The sequence below is a fragment of the Microcaecilia unicolor genome, chromosome 8 (genome assembly GCF_901765095.1).
Source record: "Microcaecilia unicolor chromosome 8, aMicUni1.1, whole genome shotgun sequence".
NCBI lineage: Eukaryota > Metazoa > Chordata > Amphibia > Gymnophiona > Siphonopidae > Microcaecilia > Microcaecilia unicolor.
The window spans coordinates 116,622,561-116,642,334 of NC_044038.1; the positions used below are offsets into that span (position 1 = coordinate 116,622,561).

General features: G+C 44.2%; 2 protein-coding genes across 3 annotated transcripts in view; one reads left to right on the plus strand and one right to left on the minus strand.

Moving 5' to 3' along the window:
* MAT2B (methionine adenosyltransferase 2B) overlaps nt 1-19,774 on the plus strand; it is a 241,285-nt gene that overhangs the window by 179,716 nt on the left and 41,795 nt on the right. The window lies entirely within an intron of this gene.
* On the minus strand, nt 5,618-8,485 carry LOC115476999. Its single transcript, XM_030213641.1, has 2 exons — nt 8,225-8,485; nt 5,618-7,655 (listed from the first exon to the last, which is right to left on the minus strand). Exon 2 carries the CDS (start codon nt 6,808-6,810, stop codon nt 5,689-5,691), a length of 1,122 nt encoding a protein of 373 aa, XP_030069501.1. The 5' UTR covers nt 6,811-7,655; nt 8,225-8,485; the 3' UTR covers nt 5,618-5,688.

The following is a 19,774-nucleotide window of genomic DNA, read 5'->3' on the forward strand; positions in this document are numbered from 1 at the left end:
TGGAAACAGGATGCTGGGCTTGATGGACCTTTGGTTTGTCTTAGTGTGGCAATAGTTATGTATTGGCAAATTATCCAGATATGCCTGGAAATTATTTTTAATCAGGCCTATGGCACCCAAAACAATGGTCTTCTGCCACATTTTCTTGTCTCACACTGCATTTCTTGATATTTGAAGATCTTTTCTATTCGCTCTGTACGAATCACAGGGTATTCGCTTGGAACTGACACCTTTGTGATCAGTAGCATACAATGGAGAGGGTGAAAGTACACAATACAAAGCAGCAAAAAAAAAAAAAAACCCAGCACAGATGGCTTCCAAAATAAGACCAAAGAAATGTGCTTTTTTTTTTTTTTTTTTTTTAAATCTTTTATTTATCAATTTCAATTTTTTCACAAGCATTTACATCTTGAATAAGTAAAGTAGTACATATTAAATAATATAACCATAAATAATAAAGCAAAAATTGTATCACTTGCATTAGACCACCATAAGGTGGGGGGGTTAAGCAGTTACTCAGGAGATGAGATTCAATTTAAGAAAAACAATACAACATAATCTCTAGCAGAAAGGCTTAGCCTAATTTAAACCAGTTATATTCTGTCTCTAGATCTATTACTTGAGGCAAATTATACCTGTTAGTCACAACATGTATGAAATTATCTTTTTCTGAGCAATGAACTGTTTTAAATGTTCAGGATTTAAGAAAACATATTTAACCCCAAGATATTTGATGTTGCATTTACATGGGTAGTTCAGGTTGAAAGAGGCTCCTAGAGCCAATGTTGCAGGTCGAAGTGCCAAAAACTCTTTTCTCCTGGCTTGCGTCTGCTTTGTAACATCTGGAAATACCCAGATTTTGCCCCCATAGAATGGGGTTTGTAAGTTTCTCAGTGCAATTTTCCTAACATTTTCCAAGTCCTGATGAAAAATAAATGATACCAGAAGAGTTTGGCGCTCAGTTAATGAAGATTCCAATAGTTCTGATACGTTGAGATCATTTCCCTCCTGTTGAATATCACATTCTTTTTCCTTCACTTTTTTCATTGGAAGATAATATATTTTATTCAGCGGAGGTATATTATCTTCAGAGAATTTCAAATTTTCTATTAGATATCTTTTGAAAATTTCATGCGGTGGGTAGATTGGAGTCTTGGGGAAATTCAAGAAGCGTAGGTTTAATTTCCTATTAAAATTCTCAAAATATTCCAACCTCCCATGTATCAAAGTATTATCTTGTATTAATTTTACAGTGGTTTCCTTCAGCTTAATATTTTCTTCAGATAAATGATTTATCTTATCTGCAACATCATTTTTCATAGTAGTAAAAGAAGAAGTCAAAGTCTGAACTTTTACTACTAAAGATTCTATCTTACTTGTTGATGCCAAAACAGTCTGGAGATATGGGGCAGCTTGAGCCTCCGATGGTAGAAGGACCTCTGGAGAGGTTTCAGCTATAGAGCCCAGATGAGATACCAGTCCTCCACTTTCTTGGGTTCGTGATTCACCTCTAGAACTGATCTCTGCCGGTTGCGGCGGAGGAGAACGCGATGGGGGGGACAACGATATGTCCTGTCCCTGGAGTACGGCTTCTCCTTGTGCACGTTGCTCTGCGGGAACTCCCAACGCCTGACTGGTTCTCGCGAGATACCCCTCGATTGTTTGCTGGGTTGGTGTCGATGTAAGAACCGGCTGGGCTCCCGTTCTAACAAAAGCCTTTCTCTTAGTATGAGGCATCGTGGCAAACAGGTAAGAAGTAAAACGTTGTTTTAACAACAGAAACACTTGAGAAAGGTTTAACTCCAGCAAAGTTTCTCGAGGTTATTCGCGGTAGAGTATTACGGCCGCCATCTTGCTCCGCCCGCCCCGCCCGCCCCCCCCCCCCCCCCCCCCCCCCCAAAAGAAATGTGCTTTATTCAAAGACTCGACCAGGCCATGTTTTGGCGGCACTGTTTCTGCGCCAGGGGTCAATCTCAAAATGTCGAGCAGAAAAAAAAAAGCCTTTTTTCCGCTCATACAAATCATCTTATCAAGATTTGGAGCAAAAACTTTGCCGCATTGGTGCCAAGAATAAAGCACTTTTCTTTAGTCTTGGAAGCCCTTTATGCTGTTTTTTCCCCTGCCACCTCTATGATCAGTGCTATTCTGGTTTTTCTCTTTCACCACTATGTCTGATTTTCTGGTACTCAACGTATTTGTCATAACAAATGGGTTATGTCTATCTACCAGTGGATGGAAATAGTCCCAAGTAATTTGTTCCTTAAGGGTAATGTGTAACCTGGAATGTTCAGTATTTTTCTCTGTCTCCAAGCAGATGGTGGAGGGATAGTGCTTTCTATCAGCTCTTGTTGAGCAGGGTATTTACGCTGGATGAATTTGCTCATTCTCCGAGGACAAGCAGGCTGCTTGTTCTCACATGTGGGTTGACGTCCGCGTCGGCCTAGGAATCGGACGGCATTTTGCAAGCAAAATATAAAAAAAGGTTTTGACAGACTCTTGTGGTGCGCGTGAGCGGACTGATTTCCCACCCGTCGCGTGAACGCGTTCCCTCAGTTGTTTTTCGCTGTTCCTCACAGGCCCAGGAGAGAGTCTTCGTTTTTTTTCTTTCGATTTTTTTTTCTTTTATTATTTCTAAAAATAAAAAAATAGTTTTTCTCTCTTTTGAAGCTTCTTTTCTTTTTCGACACGGCTGGGGGGGGGGGTGTTCCCCCTTATTTTTGTGCCTTTTTCTTTTAACAGGCACAATCGTGTTGTTTGATTTCACCAAACCTGTTTTTCTGCCATGTCATCAAAGACTCCCAGCGGCTTCAAACATTGTACTCGGTGCAGCCGGACCATCTCAGGTACCGATCGATACCCACGCCTGGTGTATCCAGTGCCTTAGGCCCAACCATAGCCCAGCTGCTTGTAGTCTGTGTCTTCGTATGAAGAAACGGACCCAAGCATCTCAAGAAGACCAACGAGAAAAGCTTTTTGGAGTTCAGTCTGGTCCTTCGACATCAACATTGGTACCGAGGTCGGAAGCATCGACGTCGGGAGCTGAGGTAATGGCTGCTGAAAGACCAATTCGTGCTGGGAGCAGTGAGGCATCGACTGGGTCTCTACCTGCCTCGTGGCCTCCTACTGTGCAGGCCCCCCGGGACCGAACTTCGTCGAACCGGGCCCCTAGGAGGCGTGAGGATTCCAAGTCCTCATCGGTACGGAGGAGTCTCAACAGGCGTCGAGCGAAGGCAAAGAAACCCCGTCATCGTTCTCCTTCGACACACAATGCCGGGAGCTCCAGGGCGTCGAGGAAATTGGCACCCAAGAAGCATCAGTGCCGAGATAATTGCTCCCCCTCTATTCAGGAGGTGCCGATGCGTTGGTCTTCTGGCAGCCCGGTACCTGCTCCCGAGACTCTACAGATTCTGCCACTGGCTCCTTTACCGACCCCGCAGCCTTGTCCGACGGCGGCTCTCGACGAGCGCATCTGGGCCCTGCTTGTAGAAGGATTGCTGTGCCAATCTGCTTCGGTGTCGGGGTTGCTTGCGCCTTCCGTACAGTCTGCTGCAGTGGCATCTGGCCCTTCGCCTGTGGTGAGGTGTCTGACCTCGGTGCCGCATGCCACCCAGGTCGACTCCCCTTCGATGTCGGTGGAGGAAGCTTCACCGTAGTCCAGGCGGGCGTCGACTTCTGGGCACTGCCATCGAGGACATCGTTCCTCGGCGTCGAGGCAGGCTCAGTTTCGGACTGCTCTGAGGGGATGTCTTGTCCGGTACTGAAGATGAGCATTCGTGGGAAGAGGAGGAAGATCCCAGGTACTTTTCTTCTGATGAGTCCTATGGGATTCCCTCTGAACCTTCCTCTCCACCAGAAAGTGGAGGAGTGGCCTAGTGGTTAGGGTGGTGGACTTTGGTCCTGAGGAACTGAGTTTGATTCCCACTTCAGGCACAGGCAGCTCCTTGTGACTCTGGGCAAGTCACTTAACCCTCCATTGCCCCATGTAAGCCGCATTGAGCCTGCCATGAGTGGGAAAGCGCGGGATACAAATGTAACAAAAATAAATAAAGGAGACTTTCTCCTCTGGAGAGTCTATCCTTTACCTCCTTTGTCCGAGAAATGGCTGCAGCTATTCCCTTCCCTATGGAGGTTGAGGATGAACCCAGGGCTGAGATGCTCGAGGTCCTGGATTATCCTCTGCCTAGAGAGGCTGCAACAGCTCCTTTGCATGATGTACTGAAGGAAGTCCTTATGTGAAGCTAGTGGTTCCCTCTGTCTAATCCCGTGATCCCGAAAAAAAAAACTGAATCCCAATATCGGATCCAAGGTAAGCCTGGATTGATGAGGTCTCAGCTACCTCATAATTCCATGGTGGTGGACTCCGCCCTCAAAAGAGTCAAGAGCACTAGGGACTATGCCTCAGTGCCCCCAGGCAGAGAATCTAGAACCTTGGACTCTTTTGGGAGGAAGACTTAACAGGCCACTATGCTCACTGCAAAGATCCAGAAATACCAGCTCTTCACGAGCGTCCACTTGCGGAACTTGGTTAGGCAACTGTCCAGCTTGGTTGATGCACTCCCTCCGGAGCAGGCCGAGCCTTTTCGCCAGGTGGTCAGGCAGCAGAAGGTGTGTCGAAAATTCCTGGCCAGGGGTGCATTTGACACTTTTGATGTAGCATCCAGGATCACTGCCCAAGGTATAGTGATGTGCAGACTCTCATGGCTGCATGTCTCTGACCTGGATCATTCGGTCCAGCAGCGGATGGTGGATGTTCCTTGCCGGGGGGATAAACCTTTTGGTCAGAAAGTAGAGATGTAGTTGACCAGATCAAGAAGCATAATGATGCTATGGAGTCTCTCTCCCGCCAGACGTCTTCTGCTACTGCCTCCTCATCTAGGAGGTTTTTTGGAGGGAAGAGGAGTGCTCCCTATTCCTCTGCTAAGCGTAGGTACTGTATTGCTTCGGTATTGCAGCCTGCTCACTTGATCACCACAGACTGCTCACAGAATAAAATACTACAGATTCTTTTAGATTCGTATTGGGTAAATGAAACTCTTTATTTGCACTTTAATTGGAGAGTGTATAAGTCATTATTGTTACTGCATCACAATGATTAAGAAATACACACACTAATCGAGTACATTACTTAAGGAAAGCTATAGAAAAGTAAAATAAGAAAGATATTTATATATATATATATACATACATCATCATCACTGGTCAGGAATTACATCATTCAGGCTCTTATCTCATCAGCTGGGAGGCCCGTTGCAGCGAAAGCCTGAAGCGTCCAGACCAGGAACAAGTCTTTTCTGCACGATGTGTCCACCCACAGAATGAGCCCCAAGGCTCTGCTGCAAAAAGCCCCCTTTTTAAGCTAAAACTTATCCAGAAATGTGCATGGGGATGCCGTCATACTCTCTCGGTTCAAGAAAACAAACCACTGGCCAGGTGAATTATTTACCAAACCTCGAGTACCCGCCCCCCTTCTGCACAAGCTGGCTTCAGGGACATACATTGTTCTTAAGAGGTGCCTTATCTCATACATTGTTCTTGAGTGTGCCTTATCTTATACCAGCCTGTTCTTTGAGATATACCAGGAAAGTCACTTTTGGGTCAAAGACAGGGGATTTTAAAAATGTATTATCGATTAAAGCAAGACTGAAAAGCAATTTTTAATATTTTCCATCACATTCGGTTCTTTGTTTTTCAGTTTTGCTTATACGATAATGGTATAATAGAGTAACTATGAGATATTTTCCACATATAATGAGTAAGATCACAATTCCATACAGTCAAAATAATGATTATGCAAAGTATGATTAAGATAGGATGAAATAGCAAATTTAATGCTTTGGTAGCTGAGGGTGAATGTCCAGAGAAAATATCCCACCAATTATGGGCAGTAGCTTTTTGCAAGCGTGAAGAAATATCCACAAGTATATCTCCAGTGAGAGTTGTATCAATCTGGTGTTGAATCAAAGTTTTATTGCACTTCTGCAAATATTGTTGTAAAAGTTCAGTTTTTTTCATAGCCTCTCTCAAAGGCTGTAAACTTAATGAAATGTCAGCTATATTCAGTACTTGTGGATACCAATGTAGGGTCAATTGTTGCTCCATATCCAGTACAAAAGTATATAACTGTCCATGCCACCATAAATGAGTGACATTGGTAAAACAACCAGAAAAAGGATAAGATAGATTATATAAATGGGTTACATTGAAATCATAAGAAGCTAAACAAATGTATTGAGCATTAATTTCAATAAACATACTAAAATGATCAGGGAGTATAGTCCAAGGGCAAACATTAATAGAATGCTGTAATAAACACGGCTCATATAAAGGAGAATGTTGTCCGCAAATAGCCCCATTAATGGCATGTTGGCAAAATTCTAAGTTATAAGTAATATTATCTGTCCCAATATAATTTCCAGAAAAATGTGGTAACCAAAATTCATTAACAATGGGCAAAATTATAAATTTGCACGAAACACGTTGCTTGGTTACATTAAAATGCAAAATTTGCCCAGAACAAAAGTGGTCAGTACATTTTACAGTATTTGGAGTTATTAAAATCCAATTTGCGGAAGGAATCCACCGGTGAAAGATTCGCCTCCACAAATATTCAGAATTAATCATTAAATCATCCTGAGCCTTGTTCTTTTGTATGAGGGCAAATAAATGCTGCAATGTGCATGTAGTCCAATTCATAAAATATGTTATATTGACATCTACTTGTAATTGGGCTATTTGAGTATAATTGAAAAGGTTTAGAAAACTTTTATCATAATGTAAAGTCATCTGTTGTGGTTCAAACACTGGTGGCATCCACTTAGCTTGTAAAGTAATAAGCTGATTAATATTCGTTCCAATACGCTTAGCTTTATAAGCTAAAGTCTCAGAATCAATAGCATTTATTACTCCTGCACTTGCACCAAAAGCTCCCAATAAGGTGTCATACCAAGCTCATTTGACTCTACATTTGGGCAGCTGAGGAAAAGTAATATTGAAATGAATAACATTCTTCTGATGATTTATAGCAGTATTTATACAGGTAGAAGGTACATGGACTAGGTTGTTAGTGTGTACCCCTGGATTTGAATCAAGTATAGTAACATAATCAACCCACCAAGTACGGTTCTTGATAGGTGTAGCATTTACACAAAAAAGCTTATAGACATTTGCTAAAGATACATTAGTAATATAAATGTCCACAATGCTTGCCATTTTAGGACAGCATTCTTGTATTGTCTGTCTCTGGTTTGAGCGAAACTTAGCTGTGCAAGTCATATTAAATCGACAACACCGGATCTGGGTGTTATTAGTAACCCGAGCAGAAAGTAATTGTTTATCTTGTGGTTGAACATAAGCTCATTCATATGGCTGAACTCCTTTCCATAATCGTATCGATGGACCGTACAGGTCTTTCTCTGCCGTCATCTACTATGTAACTATGTATGTATCTTTGTTCCTGTGAAAACCATAGTTACCACAGAGCATGCTCGATAAGCTGTGCATGTGAAATTGTCTTGTTTTCGGATTTCACTCTGATTCTTCTATTGCCAAATCAGCTTGTCTTGTCTTTCGGTGGTAAGATGTAGTCGTCCACCAGGGGTAATGGCAATACCCAAAGACACCATAAAAAGGAGGATCATACTGACTCTTACAAGGATCTATGAATGAAACATGTTAACAGATTAGTTACTCTCTGAGATAACATTTATTTGCTGGATCAAGACTGTATTATCTGCCCCTTGGGCAATAATTTCAGCAGGCTGTGGGGGCCCATTTTCTTGGGTAACCCACACCTTTACACTTGCAGACAAATTAGGGGATATTAAAAATCCAATATATATTATGGTCTGAAGCGTATTGTTGTACTACTTGACCCCTAAAATGGGAACCATTATCTGTCTGAATTTGGAGGGGAATACCACAGTAAAGGGATATCAGTTCTAAAGTTTTGATGGTATTTATCTGGGTAGCTCATCTGCAAGGATATGCAGTTAAATATCCAGAATAAGTATCTACTGCTGTGCATACATATTGACATCCCTGTGAATTGGGTAAAGGTCCTATAAAATGCATTTGCCAGATCTGTCCAGGTAATTTTCCCCTTTGTAGTTGCCCCTTAATCATGTGGGGAACAGATCGCCTAGTCTGATGTTGACAGACTGGACATTTTGCAATGACAGTTTTAATAACATCCATAGTTAAACTAATACCACGATCTGTTGCCCACCTGTAAGTGGCTTTTTCTCCCAAATGTCCACATTTCTGGTGCGCCCATGTCGCCAAACCTGAGCAATTATCCAGTTCTTCCAAAGTTTCCACCTTGAGAGGTGAAATTTTGCTTTGTTCATCAGCCACAGCGTTGTAAAGGCGTTCTAGAGTATCACCTTTGCAATGAGCATCTAATTGAAAAACAGTAACATTAGTATTTTGTACATAATTCCAAATGTCTTGCCACAATTCTTTACCCTACAAATTTTTGGTATTAATCTTCCAGTTGTTCTTGTACCAGGTAGGTAGCCACGTGGCTAAACCATTTGCCACAGACCATGAGTCAGTATTAATGTAACATTGTCCTAAATTTTCTGTTTTCAAAGCCATATAGGCAGCAGACAACTCTGCATATTGACTCACTTGCTGAGACACTTAGCTCTACCTCTCCTGTCTACACTGGCTACAAATCTAAGGCAGTTTGTATTGCTTGCTGCGCTGCTTCAAAAGCTTGTTGTTCTTTTTCTCCCCACTCAAAATTATATTTTTTCCTAACCACTTTATATAACGGTGCTAAAATTTGCCCCAGGTGGGGTATGTGTTGTCTTCAAAAGCCAAATAATCCTATAAAACGTTATGCCTCCTTTTTATTACAAGGAGGAACAAATTCCAAAATTTTCTGTTTAGCTTTTGGCAAACTTTCCCTCAGACCATTATGCCACTGAATGCCTAGAAATTTCACTGTTTGGGATGGCACTTGTATCTTATCAGAATTTATTTCCCATCCTTTGCCCTTTAAATGTAAAATTAACAACTCCAACTGAGTCTGAACATCTTTCTGTGTTTTCCCTTGAATCATAATATCATCAATATACTACTACTACTACTTAACACTTCTAAAGCGCTACAAGGCATATGCAGCGCTGTACGCCATACATGAAAAGACGGTCCCTGCTCGAAGAGCTTATAATCTAAATAATGCACAATTTGCATATGATCAGCTACAGGAAACTCATCTAAATGATCTGCCACCGTCCGGTGACAGATAGTGGGGCTATGAATCCAGCCCTGTGGTAGTTTTAATAACCCCCTTCTCCATTAACTCTTTTATAGTTTTACTGATCTCAAGGTGCCTCCCCTGGTATTCTATACTGTTTTAAATGAATAGTCCGTGTGGCTGGGGGAATCTCTATTGGGGTCATTTTCACCTTTCCCACAGTAATTGAATGAGAATACATATAAGGTTTAACTCCAAATTGATACCTCCCATCTTCTAACGTTAATGACAATCCCTTTAATATATCTATGCCCAGTATATACTCAGGCACAGGTACAATCATAAAACTTTATATTCCCTTTTAGGTAAATTTCCAATTTTTAATTCCACCCAGGTCTGTACAGCTTCAATTTGTTTTCCCCCCCCAATCTGGTAATGATAGCTTTCTGACTCTTAAATTTATGAGGATTCCCATATAATAAAGTGGCCTCAGCTCCAGTATCCACTAGAGCATGCACTTTTTGACAGGACCTATTTTTACAACAAATTTCTATATTTACATGGGGCTACAAATCTAAACACACTAAGTGGGTGGAAACCTGGTCATTCTGTCAATCATATTTTCCTGTGTTTTTTTTTTTTTTTTTTAAACATGCTGCACTTCTTTCCAGGGATACAAATCCTCATACCCCTGCCATTCCTCTTCCTCTTGTGGGGGTGCACTAACACTAGCACTAGGGGTTCCAGCCTCAGGGGAAGAATGAGCTGATTTGTCAGCATTTACCTGAGCTCGCTGACTGCGTACTACTTTGCCCCCATTTAATCCCCACTTTTTAACTTTCCCTTTCCGCTTTTTGCATTTATACTGTGCCACCCTTACTGCGGCACGCTCTGCAATTGTCTGATATTTATCCAGCTTATCAGCTAACAATTTATTTTGACAATTAAGCATTACATTTTGACTACGCAAGTCACAGATTTGTCGCTCTAATTCTGCAATTTTCCTATGCTGTTCATGGTTCTGATGGATTTTCCGATAAGCATTTAACAGAATCCATCCATGCCTTCCGAGAGAATATTGTTCCTTCCCCCATTCTGCCTTAATTTTTTGCATACATCTAACCACATCTAAGGGTTCCAACCCCTTTAAACAGGAGTCCCACTCCTCACGCAAACCTGCACATTTTGACCACGCAGTGGCTATTATATCATATGGTACTGCATCCCATCCAGGGATCTCAATAACACTCTCCACTTTATTTTTCCCAATTTTTTGCTTAAAAAATTCCATTCCCCTCTACGAATCCTGCTCACAGTGCCAACTAATGTATTGCTTCGGTATTGCAGCCTGCTCACTTGATCACCATAGACTGCTCACAGAATAAAATACTACAGATTCTTTTAGATTCGTATTGGGTAAATGAAACTCTTTATTTGCACTTTAATTGGAGAGTATATAAGTCATTATTGTTACTGCATCACAATGATTAAGAAATACACACACTAATCGAGTACATTACTTAAGGAAAGCTATAGAAAAGTAAAATAAGAAAGATATTTATATATATACATACATCATCATCACTGGTCAGGAATTACATCATTCAGGCCCTTATCTCATCAACTGGGAGGCCCGTTGCAGCGAAAGCCTGAAGCGTCCAGACCAGGAACAAGTCTTTTCTGTACGATGCGTCCACCCACAGAATGAGCCCCAAGGCTCTGCTGCAAAAAGCCCCCTTTTTAAGCTAAAACTTATCCAGAAATGTGCATGGGGATGCCGTCATACTCTCTCGGTTCAAGAAAACAAACCACTGGCCAGGTGAATTATTTACCAAACCTCAGGAGTACCCACCCCCCCCTTCTGCACAAGCTGGCTTCAGGGACATTCATTGTTCTTAAGCGGTGCCTTATCTCATACATTGTTCTTGAGTGTGCCTTATCTTATACCAGCCTGTTCTTTGAGATATACCAGGAAAGTCACTTTTGGGTCAAAGACAGGGGATTTTAAAAATGTATTATCGATTTAAAGCAAGACTGAAAAGCAATTTTTAATATTTTCCATCACAGGTACACTCCTGCTTCTCGGCAGCCTGCCCAGGCTCAGTCCCAGCACGCTCGTTCTCGTCAACAGCATGCGCCCTAAAGCCACTGCGGCTCCCCAGCAAAAGTAAGGGACAGGCTTTTGATTGGCTCCAGTTCAGCATAGCCTCAGAAAACGTGTCCGTACCGGACGACTTGCCGGTTGGGGGAGGTTAATGTTTTTTCACCAAAGGTAGCCTCTTATAACCTCCGACCAGTGGGTTCTTCAAATTGTTCGGTTAGGATACACCCTCAGTCTGGAATCCAAGCCTCCAAATTGCCCACTGGGAGCTCAGTCCTACAGCTCCCAGCACAAGCAGGTACTTGCAGAGGAACTCTCTGCCCTACAGGCCCAAGCGGTCAAACCCGTTGCACCAGGGGAAGAAGGGCTGGGATTGTATTCCAGGTACTTGTGCAGAAGAAAACAGGGGGAATGCGTCCCCTAGACCTAAGGGCCCTGAACAAATTTCTTATCCGAGAAAAGTTCAGGATGGTTTCCCTAGGCACCCTTCTTCCCATGATTCAGGAAAACGATTGGCTATGCTCTCTGGACTTAAAAGATGCTTACACACACATCTTGATACTTCCAGCTCACAGGAAGTATCTTCGATTTTGGCTGGGAATGCAGCACTTTCAGTACCGTGTACTGCCTTTTGGCCTGGCGTCTGCGCCCAGAGTGTTTACAAAATGCCTAGCTGTAGTCGCAGCGTCTCTACCCAGACTGGGAGTGCATGTGTTTCCTTATCTCGACGATTGGCTGGTGAACAGCACCTCGAAGGAAGGTGCTCTGGAGTCCATGCGAATGACTATTCAGGTGCTGGAGCTACTGGGGTTTGTCATAAACTATCCCAACTCCCATCTCACCCCAGTCCAAAAATTGGAATTCATTGGAGCTCTGCTGAACAGACAGCTCGAGCTTATCTCCCCACCTTCTGCCCTTGGTGTCCATGGTTTGAGCGTCTCAGCAGGTCACGGCTTGGCAGATGTTGAGACTTCTGGGGCACATGGCCTCCACTGTTCATGTAACGCCCATGGCACGTCTACATATGAGATCAGCTCAATAGACCCTAGCTTCCCAGTGGTTTCAAGCTGCGGGGGATCTAGAGGATGTAATCCAGCTGTCCACCGACTTTCGGAATTCTCTTCACTGGTGGACGATTCGATTCAATTTGACTTTGGGGCGACCATTCCAAGTTCCTCAGCCACGAAAAGTTCTGACGATGGATGCATCCCTCCTGGGGTGGAGAGCTCATGTAGATAGGCTTCACACTCAGGGAGCCTGGTCCTTTCAGGAAAAAGGTCTGCAGATCAACCTCCTGGAATTAAGAGCGATCTGGAACGCTCTAAAGGCTTTCAGAGATCTGCTGTCCAACCGAGTAATCTTAATTCAGACAGACAATCAGGTTGCCATGTTTTATACCAACAAGCAGGGGGGCACCAGATCTCACTCTCTGTGTCAGGAAACCATCCAGATGTGGCCTTTGAGCTCGCTGTCACGGCATGTTTCTCCAAGCCACTTATCTGGCAGGCGTAAACAAGAGTCTGGCCGACAGGTTGAGCAGGATAATGCAACCTCACGAGTGGTCACTGAACATGGGCATAGTCCGCAAGATCTTCCGAGCGTGGGACACCCCCTCGGTGGATCTTTTTGCCACTCAGATCAATCACAAGGTCCCTCAGTTCTGTTCCAGGCTTCAGGCCCACCACAGACTAGCGTCAGATGCCCTTCTCCTACATTGGGGGACAGGCCTTCTGTATGCGTATCTTCCCATACCTCTAGTAGGGAAGGCTTTGCTGAAACTCAAACAAGACTGCGGAACTATGATCCTGATTGCACCCATCTGGCCGCGTCAGATTTGGTTCCCTCTTCTTCTGGAGTTCTCCTCCGAAGAACCATGGAGATTGGACTGTTTTCCAACCCTTAACTCTCAGAACAAGGGGTCGCTTCTACATCCCAACCTCCAGTCTCTGGCTCTAACGGCCTGGATGTTGAGAGCTTAGAATTCGTCTCCTTGGGTCTTTCAGAGGGTGTCTCCCGAGTCTTGCTTGCTTCCAGAAAAGATTCTATGAAGAGGTGTTACTCTTTCAAATGAAGGAAGTTTGCTGTCTGGTATAACAGCAAGGCCCTAGATCCTCTTTCTTGTCCCACGCAGACCCTGCTTGAATACCTTCTACACTTGTCAGAGTCTGGTCTAAAGACCAACTCTGTAAGAGTTCACCTTAGTGCAATTAGTGCTTTTGATCGCCGTGTAGAGGGTAAGCCTATCTCTGGACAGCCTTTAGTTGTTCGCTTCATGAGAGGTTTGCTTTTGTCAAAGCCCCCTTTCAAACCTCCACCAGTGTCATGGGATATCAACGTCCTCACTCAGTTGATGAAAGCTCCTTTTGAGCCACTGAATACCTGCCATCTGAAGTACTTGACCTGGAAGGTCATTTTCTTGGTGGCTGTTACTTCAGCTCGTAGGGTCAGTGAGCTTCAGACCTTGGTAGTACATGCACCTTGTATCAAATTTCATCACAACAGAGTAGTCCTCCACACGCACCCTAAGTTCCTGGCAAAGGTGATGTCGGAGTGCCATCTGAATGTCTTGCCAACATTCTTTCCCCACCCTCATATTTGCCCTAGCGAAAGCAGTTTGCACACCTTGGACTGTAAGAGAGCATTGGCCTTTTACATGGAGCAGACTAAGCCCTTTAGACAGTCCGCCCAGTTGTTTGTTTCTTTCGATCCCAACAGGAGGGGACTCGCCATCAGAAAACGCACAATCTCAAATTGGCTAGCAGATTGCATTTCCTTCACTTATGCCCAAGCTGGGCTGACTCTAGAGGGCCATGTCATGGCTCATAATGTTAGAGCCATGGCTGCGTCAGTGGCTCACTTAAAGTCAGCCTCCATTGAAGAGATTTGCAAGGCTGCAACGTGGTCCTCAGTCCACACCAGGGGCGTATCTGGACTCCGGCGGTAGGGGGGGCCAGAGCCAGAGGGAGGGGGCACATTTTAGCCCCCCCCCCCCGCCGCCGAGCCCCCACCGCCGAGCCCCCACCGCCACCAATGACTCTCTCTACCCCCCTCCCGCAGCCAACCCTCCCCCGCTGCCGTTCTTACTTTTGCTGGCGGGGGAACCCAACCCCCCGCCAGCCGAGGTCTGCTTCCACCTGCCGCTGCCGTAAAAACTTCTTCTTCAGCCGGCGGGGGACCCCAAACCCCCGCCAGCCGCCCCGCGGTGTTTAAAATTCATCTTCGGCCTCCGTGGCCATGCTGCTGTGATAGGCGCTGTTGAAATCCACTTCGGAGTCTGACGTCGCAGCACGTACAACGTACAACGACGTCAGACTCCGAAGTGGATTTCAACAGCGCCTATCACAGCAGCACGGCCACGGAGGCCGAAGATGAATTTTAAACACCGCGGGGCGGCTGGCGGGGGTTTGGGGTCCCCCGCCAGCAAAAGTAAGAACGGCAGCGGGGGAGGGTTGATGGCGGTAGGGGGGTCCAGGGCAAAATCTGCGGGGGCCCAGGCCCCTGAGGCCCCACGCAGATACGCCCCTGGTCCACACATTCACATCTCACTACTGTCTTCAGCAGGATACCTGACGTGACAGTCGGTTTGGGCAGTCAGTGCTACAGAATCTGTTCGGGGTTTAGAATCCAACTCCAACCCCTAGACCCATTTTTGTTCTGTTCCAGGCTGCACTCTGTTAGTTGTTTATGGTTTCAGGTCAATCTTAGTTGTGTCCTCGCCGTTGCGAGGCCCAGTTGACCAATGTTAGTTGTTTTGAGTGAGCCTGGTTGCTAGGGATACCCCACATGTGAGAACAAGCAACCTGCTTGTCCTCTGAGAAAGCGAAGATACATACCTGTAGCAGGTATTCTCCAAGGACAGCAGGCTGATTGTTCTCACAAACCCGCCCACCTCCCCTTTGGAGTTATCTGCTTACTTTTATGCTTTTTGATTTAACTGAGGGAACGCGTTCACGCAACGGGTGGGAAATCAGTCCGTGCATGCGCGCTGCACGCGCACCAGAAGAGTAGCAAAACTTTTTTTATATTTTGCTTGCAAAATGCCGTCCGATTCCTAGGCCAACGCGGACATCGACCCACATGAGAACAATCAGCCTGCTGTCCTCGGAGAATACCTGCTACAGGTAAGTATCTTCACTTTATCTGATCTGGAGTTACTAATGGAGCTATGATGATACTTGTTGGTGCCAGGTCTGTCATCCCCCAGGCAGGGTACTGCCAGGGGCTCCTCCCCCCCCAGTATTTTTAGCTACACTTCTTCCCTGTGTGGCAAATGGATTGAAATAAGGCTAAAAGCTGAAGACAAGGGTTGTCATTTTATTCAGTCCTGTGGGACTGGCAGTCTACTGTCTGGCAAGTATGCAAATTCTTGCACTTTCTGAACCTACAAGTTTCATGGTCGTCAAGGTAAGTGGGCTTTTATTTCACTTTGCCAGTGATTTTTCTTTTTTTTTTTTTTTTTTTTTTTCTTTTCGGAAACCGAGGCTTTTGTGGCTTTAACAGGAGTATGTTTACGACTTCTTTTCAACCGTCATTAATGGGAGGAATTTTCCACATGTTGAACCCCTGTTTACTTTTCTGGTGGCTCTTTTTGCTGCGGCTTTTTTTTTTTTTTTTTAAGCTTTTTATTTTTGTTAAGTTTAAGCCAAATGGAAGTTTCGTCTCCTAAGTCTGTGGTTCTTTTCATGCCCTTATTTTTCTTGGATGCACCTTATGGTTTCATAGCTGTGTATGGATCTCTCGTAATTTCACATCAGTTATTGTTGTCCACCTTTCTTTTCCAAGGTGATGACGTCAGCACCTCTAGGGCATCTTAATACCTTGCTTTGGTTTGGTTCCTTTCAGGGATCCTGTTCTCACATTATGCATTTTGAACCGCTTATATTTCAATCTTTTTTATTCAAATGGCAAACCACTTAGAACTTAACACCCCAGACACTTCATTCCTTGCCCGGGAAAAAGACCATATTGTGTACATAACCTTTCCAAAACCGTTTTCTTTTTCCCCATTTTGTTAACATTATTCAACAGTATTGCCGCTTTTCTTTTCTTCCCCCTCCCTCCCCCCCTTCTCTCCCTTTACCCCCCCCCCCCCCCTTTCCTTAGGACTAAGCTACTTCGCCACTAATCCTTCACATCAACAACATCTTTGATCCTATCTAATCTACTTCTCTTATGGAAGGTATGTCCCCCTAACTGTCTTTAAAGGTTCAAAAGTTCAAGAGGTGACTACGGGCTGCTGGGGTTAGTGTCGACCAAAAGGGAGTCCAGCACTTTTGAAATTTCTTTCCTGTCTCTGAGTCTAGGTTGTGAATCCCTTGCCGTTCTATTCTCATTAGGTGCAACATCTTGTTTCTCCATTGTTGTCTTGTGGGTGATTTGGTTGAGATCCATTCTGACAAAATGACATGCTTAGCTACGATGGTGGTTTTAAGTACAAACTCTTTGAGCCCCCCAGGGCTGGGCGTACTCAACCGTGGTTGGCCAAACAGCAAAGTCGCCTCACACCTCCAAGACGTGCTCCATAACTGTGAGACATAGGTTGTAATGATTCTCCAAAATTTCAAAACGTTCCGGCAGGTCCAGAACATGTGTCCTAGCGTTGCTCCTTCTTTTCCACATTTTGGGCATGAGCCCCAGGGGGACACACCCATGTGGAAGGCTCTTCGAGGGGCTATGTATAGCCTCAATGCGAATTTATATTGTAATTCCCAGTGGTTCGCTGCTTTAGTTAATTGCCTGATGGAGAGGATATGTGTTTGTAACTGTGAAGCTTGTATCTTGATCGGCAAGTCCTTATTCCATTGTTCAGCCAGTCCTTTATAATCCAGTTCCGCTGCGGTATCTCGGATATGACGATGGTGATATGTGAGTGGGACTTTTTGCTGCGCCTCCATAGAGAATGCAGATGCCAGTTCTTCCTGGACGTCTTCTGCCAACCACTCCCATGGTAAGGTATCCACATAGTGTTTGAGCTGCTTATAATGAAATTAGTCTGTTGCTGCAAGGCCAAACTCTTTCTGCAGCTCCGAAAACGGTTTTATCTTGCCCTCCCGATTGAGCACCTGTAGCAGGTATATCACTCCTTTATTTTTCCATCTGTGGAACACCGCATACATGTTTCCAGGTGCAAAACTTCTATTTCCACATATGGACCTAAATGGTGTCACTCTTGCTGAGAACTTATGTAACCGGCATACCCAGTTCCATGTGGCTTTGGCTGACGGCATTATCCACGAGTACCTTAAAACTTCTGGTATGGGGCCACCTCCCGCATGTAGGTAATTTGTGAAATGATTCTCTGGCACCACTTGTAATTCCAAACTTGTGTTAGAAAAATCCTCTGTTCCACGGAACCAGTCGTTAATGTGGCGCATTCCACAAGCCACTGTCATATATCGTATACTCAATAATCTCAGTCCTCCATATTCCACCGGAGTTATTAAGGTGGATATGGGCAAACGTGCCCTTCTCCCCTGCCAAAGGAATTTCTGTAATGTTTTGTTCAAGGTCTTTTCATCTTTTTTCTTTAGGTAGAGTGGGATAGTTTGGAATACATATAGCCATTTGGGTACTATTGTCATGTTGTACAGGGCAATCCGTCCTAAGAGTGTTATGGGCAGTGATCTCCACATAGCCAACTTCTCTTCAGTCTCTTTTAGTAACCTCCTAACGTTCTCTTTATAAAGCTCTCCCAGATCTGCAGGTAGTTTAATTCCTAAATATGTGATTGGTCTCTGAGTCCACGTTAGATGTTGCGGGCCTTTCCAGGTTCCCACTACTTCTGCATTGACTGGTAGAACATGTGATTTATTGTAATTTAGTCTGAACCCTGAATATTCTCCAAACCTCTCTATCCCGCTCAGTACCACCTCTAGAGAGCACTTGGGGTTGGTTAGAAATAGTAGTAGATCGTCTGCATATGCAAACACTTTCAGCCGGTGACCTGTCACCTCTATTCCCTGTATTTCTTTGTCTTGCATTAATTGTTTCAATAATGGTTCTACTGCTAGCACAAACAACAGTGGCGAGAGTGGGCATCCCTGCCTGGTGCCTCTTTGTATGGGGAATTCTTTCTCCTTCTGTCCATTTACAATCACACTGGCCCTGGGGTCCGTGTATAAGGTTTTTATTGCTTTGGCAAACCACCCCGTTATGCCCACCGTTGTTAAAACCTGGAATAGGTAAGCCCAACTTACTTGATCAAACGCTTTTTCGGCATCTAGACTTATTACCCAAGCTGGAATGTCTCTAACTTTACATGTTGCCATCGCCAGCAGTAGTTTCCTCACATTGTGGGCCGCCCTCCGGTTTCTAATAAATCCAACCTGCTCAGGTCCAACAATGTCAGGTAGACACGCCGCCAGGCGATCCACCATAATTTTTGCCAGTAATTTTATTTCGACATTTAATAATGATATTGGTCTGTAAGACCCTGGTCTCTCTGGTGACTTTCCTATTTTTGGAATTAGTGTTACTAAAGCTGTGTTAGCAAAAGCTGGGAAACGGCCTTCATGAATCACCTCTTCAAAGTAATCTAGTAAATGCGTCAGGGCTTCAGGGGGCAGTAATTTGTAGTATTCCTCTGGAAGTCCGTCCGGACCTGGGGCTGAGCGGAGTTTTTGTGTCTTGATTGCCTTTTGCAATTCTTTTAAAGTCAAGGGTGCATTTAAGTCTTCTATCTGTTGGTCTTGCATTTTTGGAAGCCTAGAGTTTTGGAGATAGTTTATAAGTTCCTCCCCTTGTACACTCTCTTGGTTCTTATATAACGTGGCAAAATATTCTGTAAAAATTTGACCAATCTGTTTATGATCATTAGTCATTTTATCTGACTTATCTCTTAGTGTAGTCACTGCTCTAGGGCCTCCTTGGTTTTTGATTATGTTTGCCAGTAATCGCCCTGTTTTGTTGCCAAACTTGTGCAGTCTATATTTATAGAACAGTGCGGACCTACTCTCTTTCTCATGTAGTAACGAATTGAGTGCTATTTGTGTTGACTTTAAAGTGTCCAGGGTATCTTTTGACGGTCTCCGTGCATGTGTTCTCTGTGCTTTTTTGAGTTTTTCCTCTAGCCTCATGATTCCCGCTGTTCTGCGTTTATTTTGCTTGCTGCTATATGCAATAATGTCCCCTCTAAGGACCGCCTTTGAGGCTGTCCAAAATAGAATAGGTTGTGCTTGTGCTTGTGCATGTGCGATATTGTTCTGTGTGTAATCTTCCCATCTACCCGCAAGGTATTTTGCAAATTTTGGGTCTTATAGATGTGTTGGAAATCTCCATCCTCTACCCCTTTCATTGTCTGTGCGTATCTCAATTTCCACCCACACAAAAGCATGGTCCGATATTTCTTCTGGGCCTATTTCTGCTTTTACCATCTGTGGAAAGGCCGTTCGTTCTACCAATATGTAATCTAGGCGGGATTGCAAACCATGTGCTCTCAATCTGTGTGTGTATTCTTTATCTAGGGGGTGAAA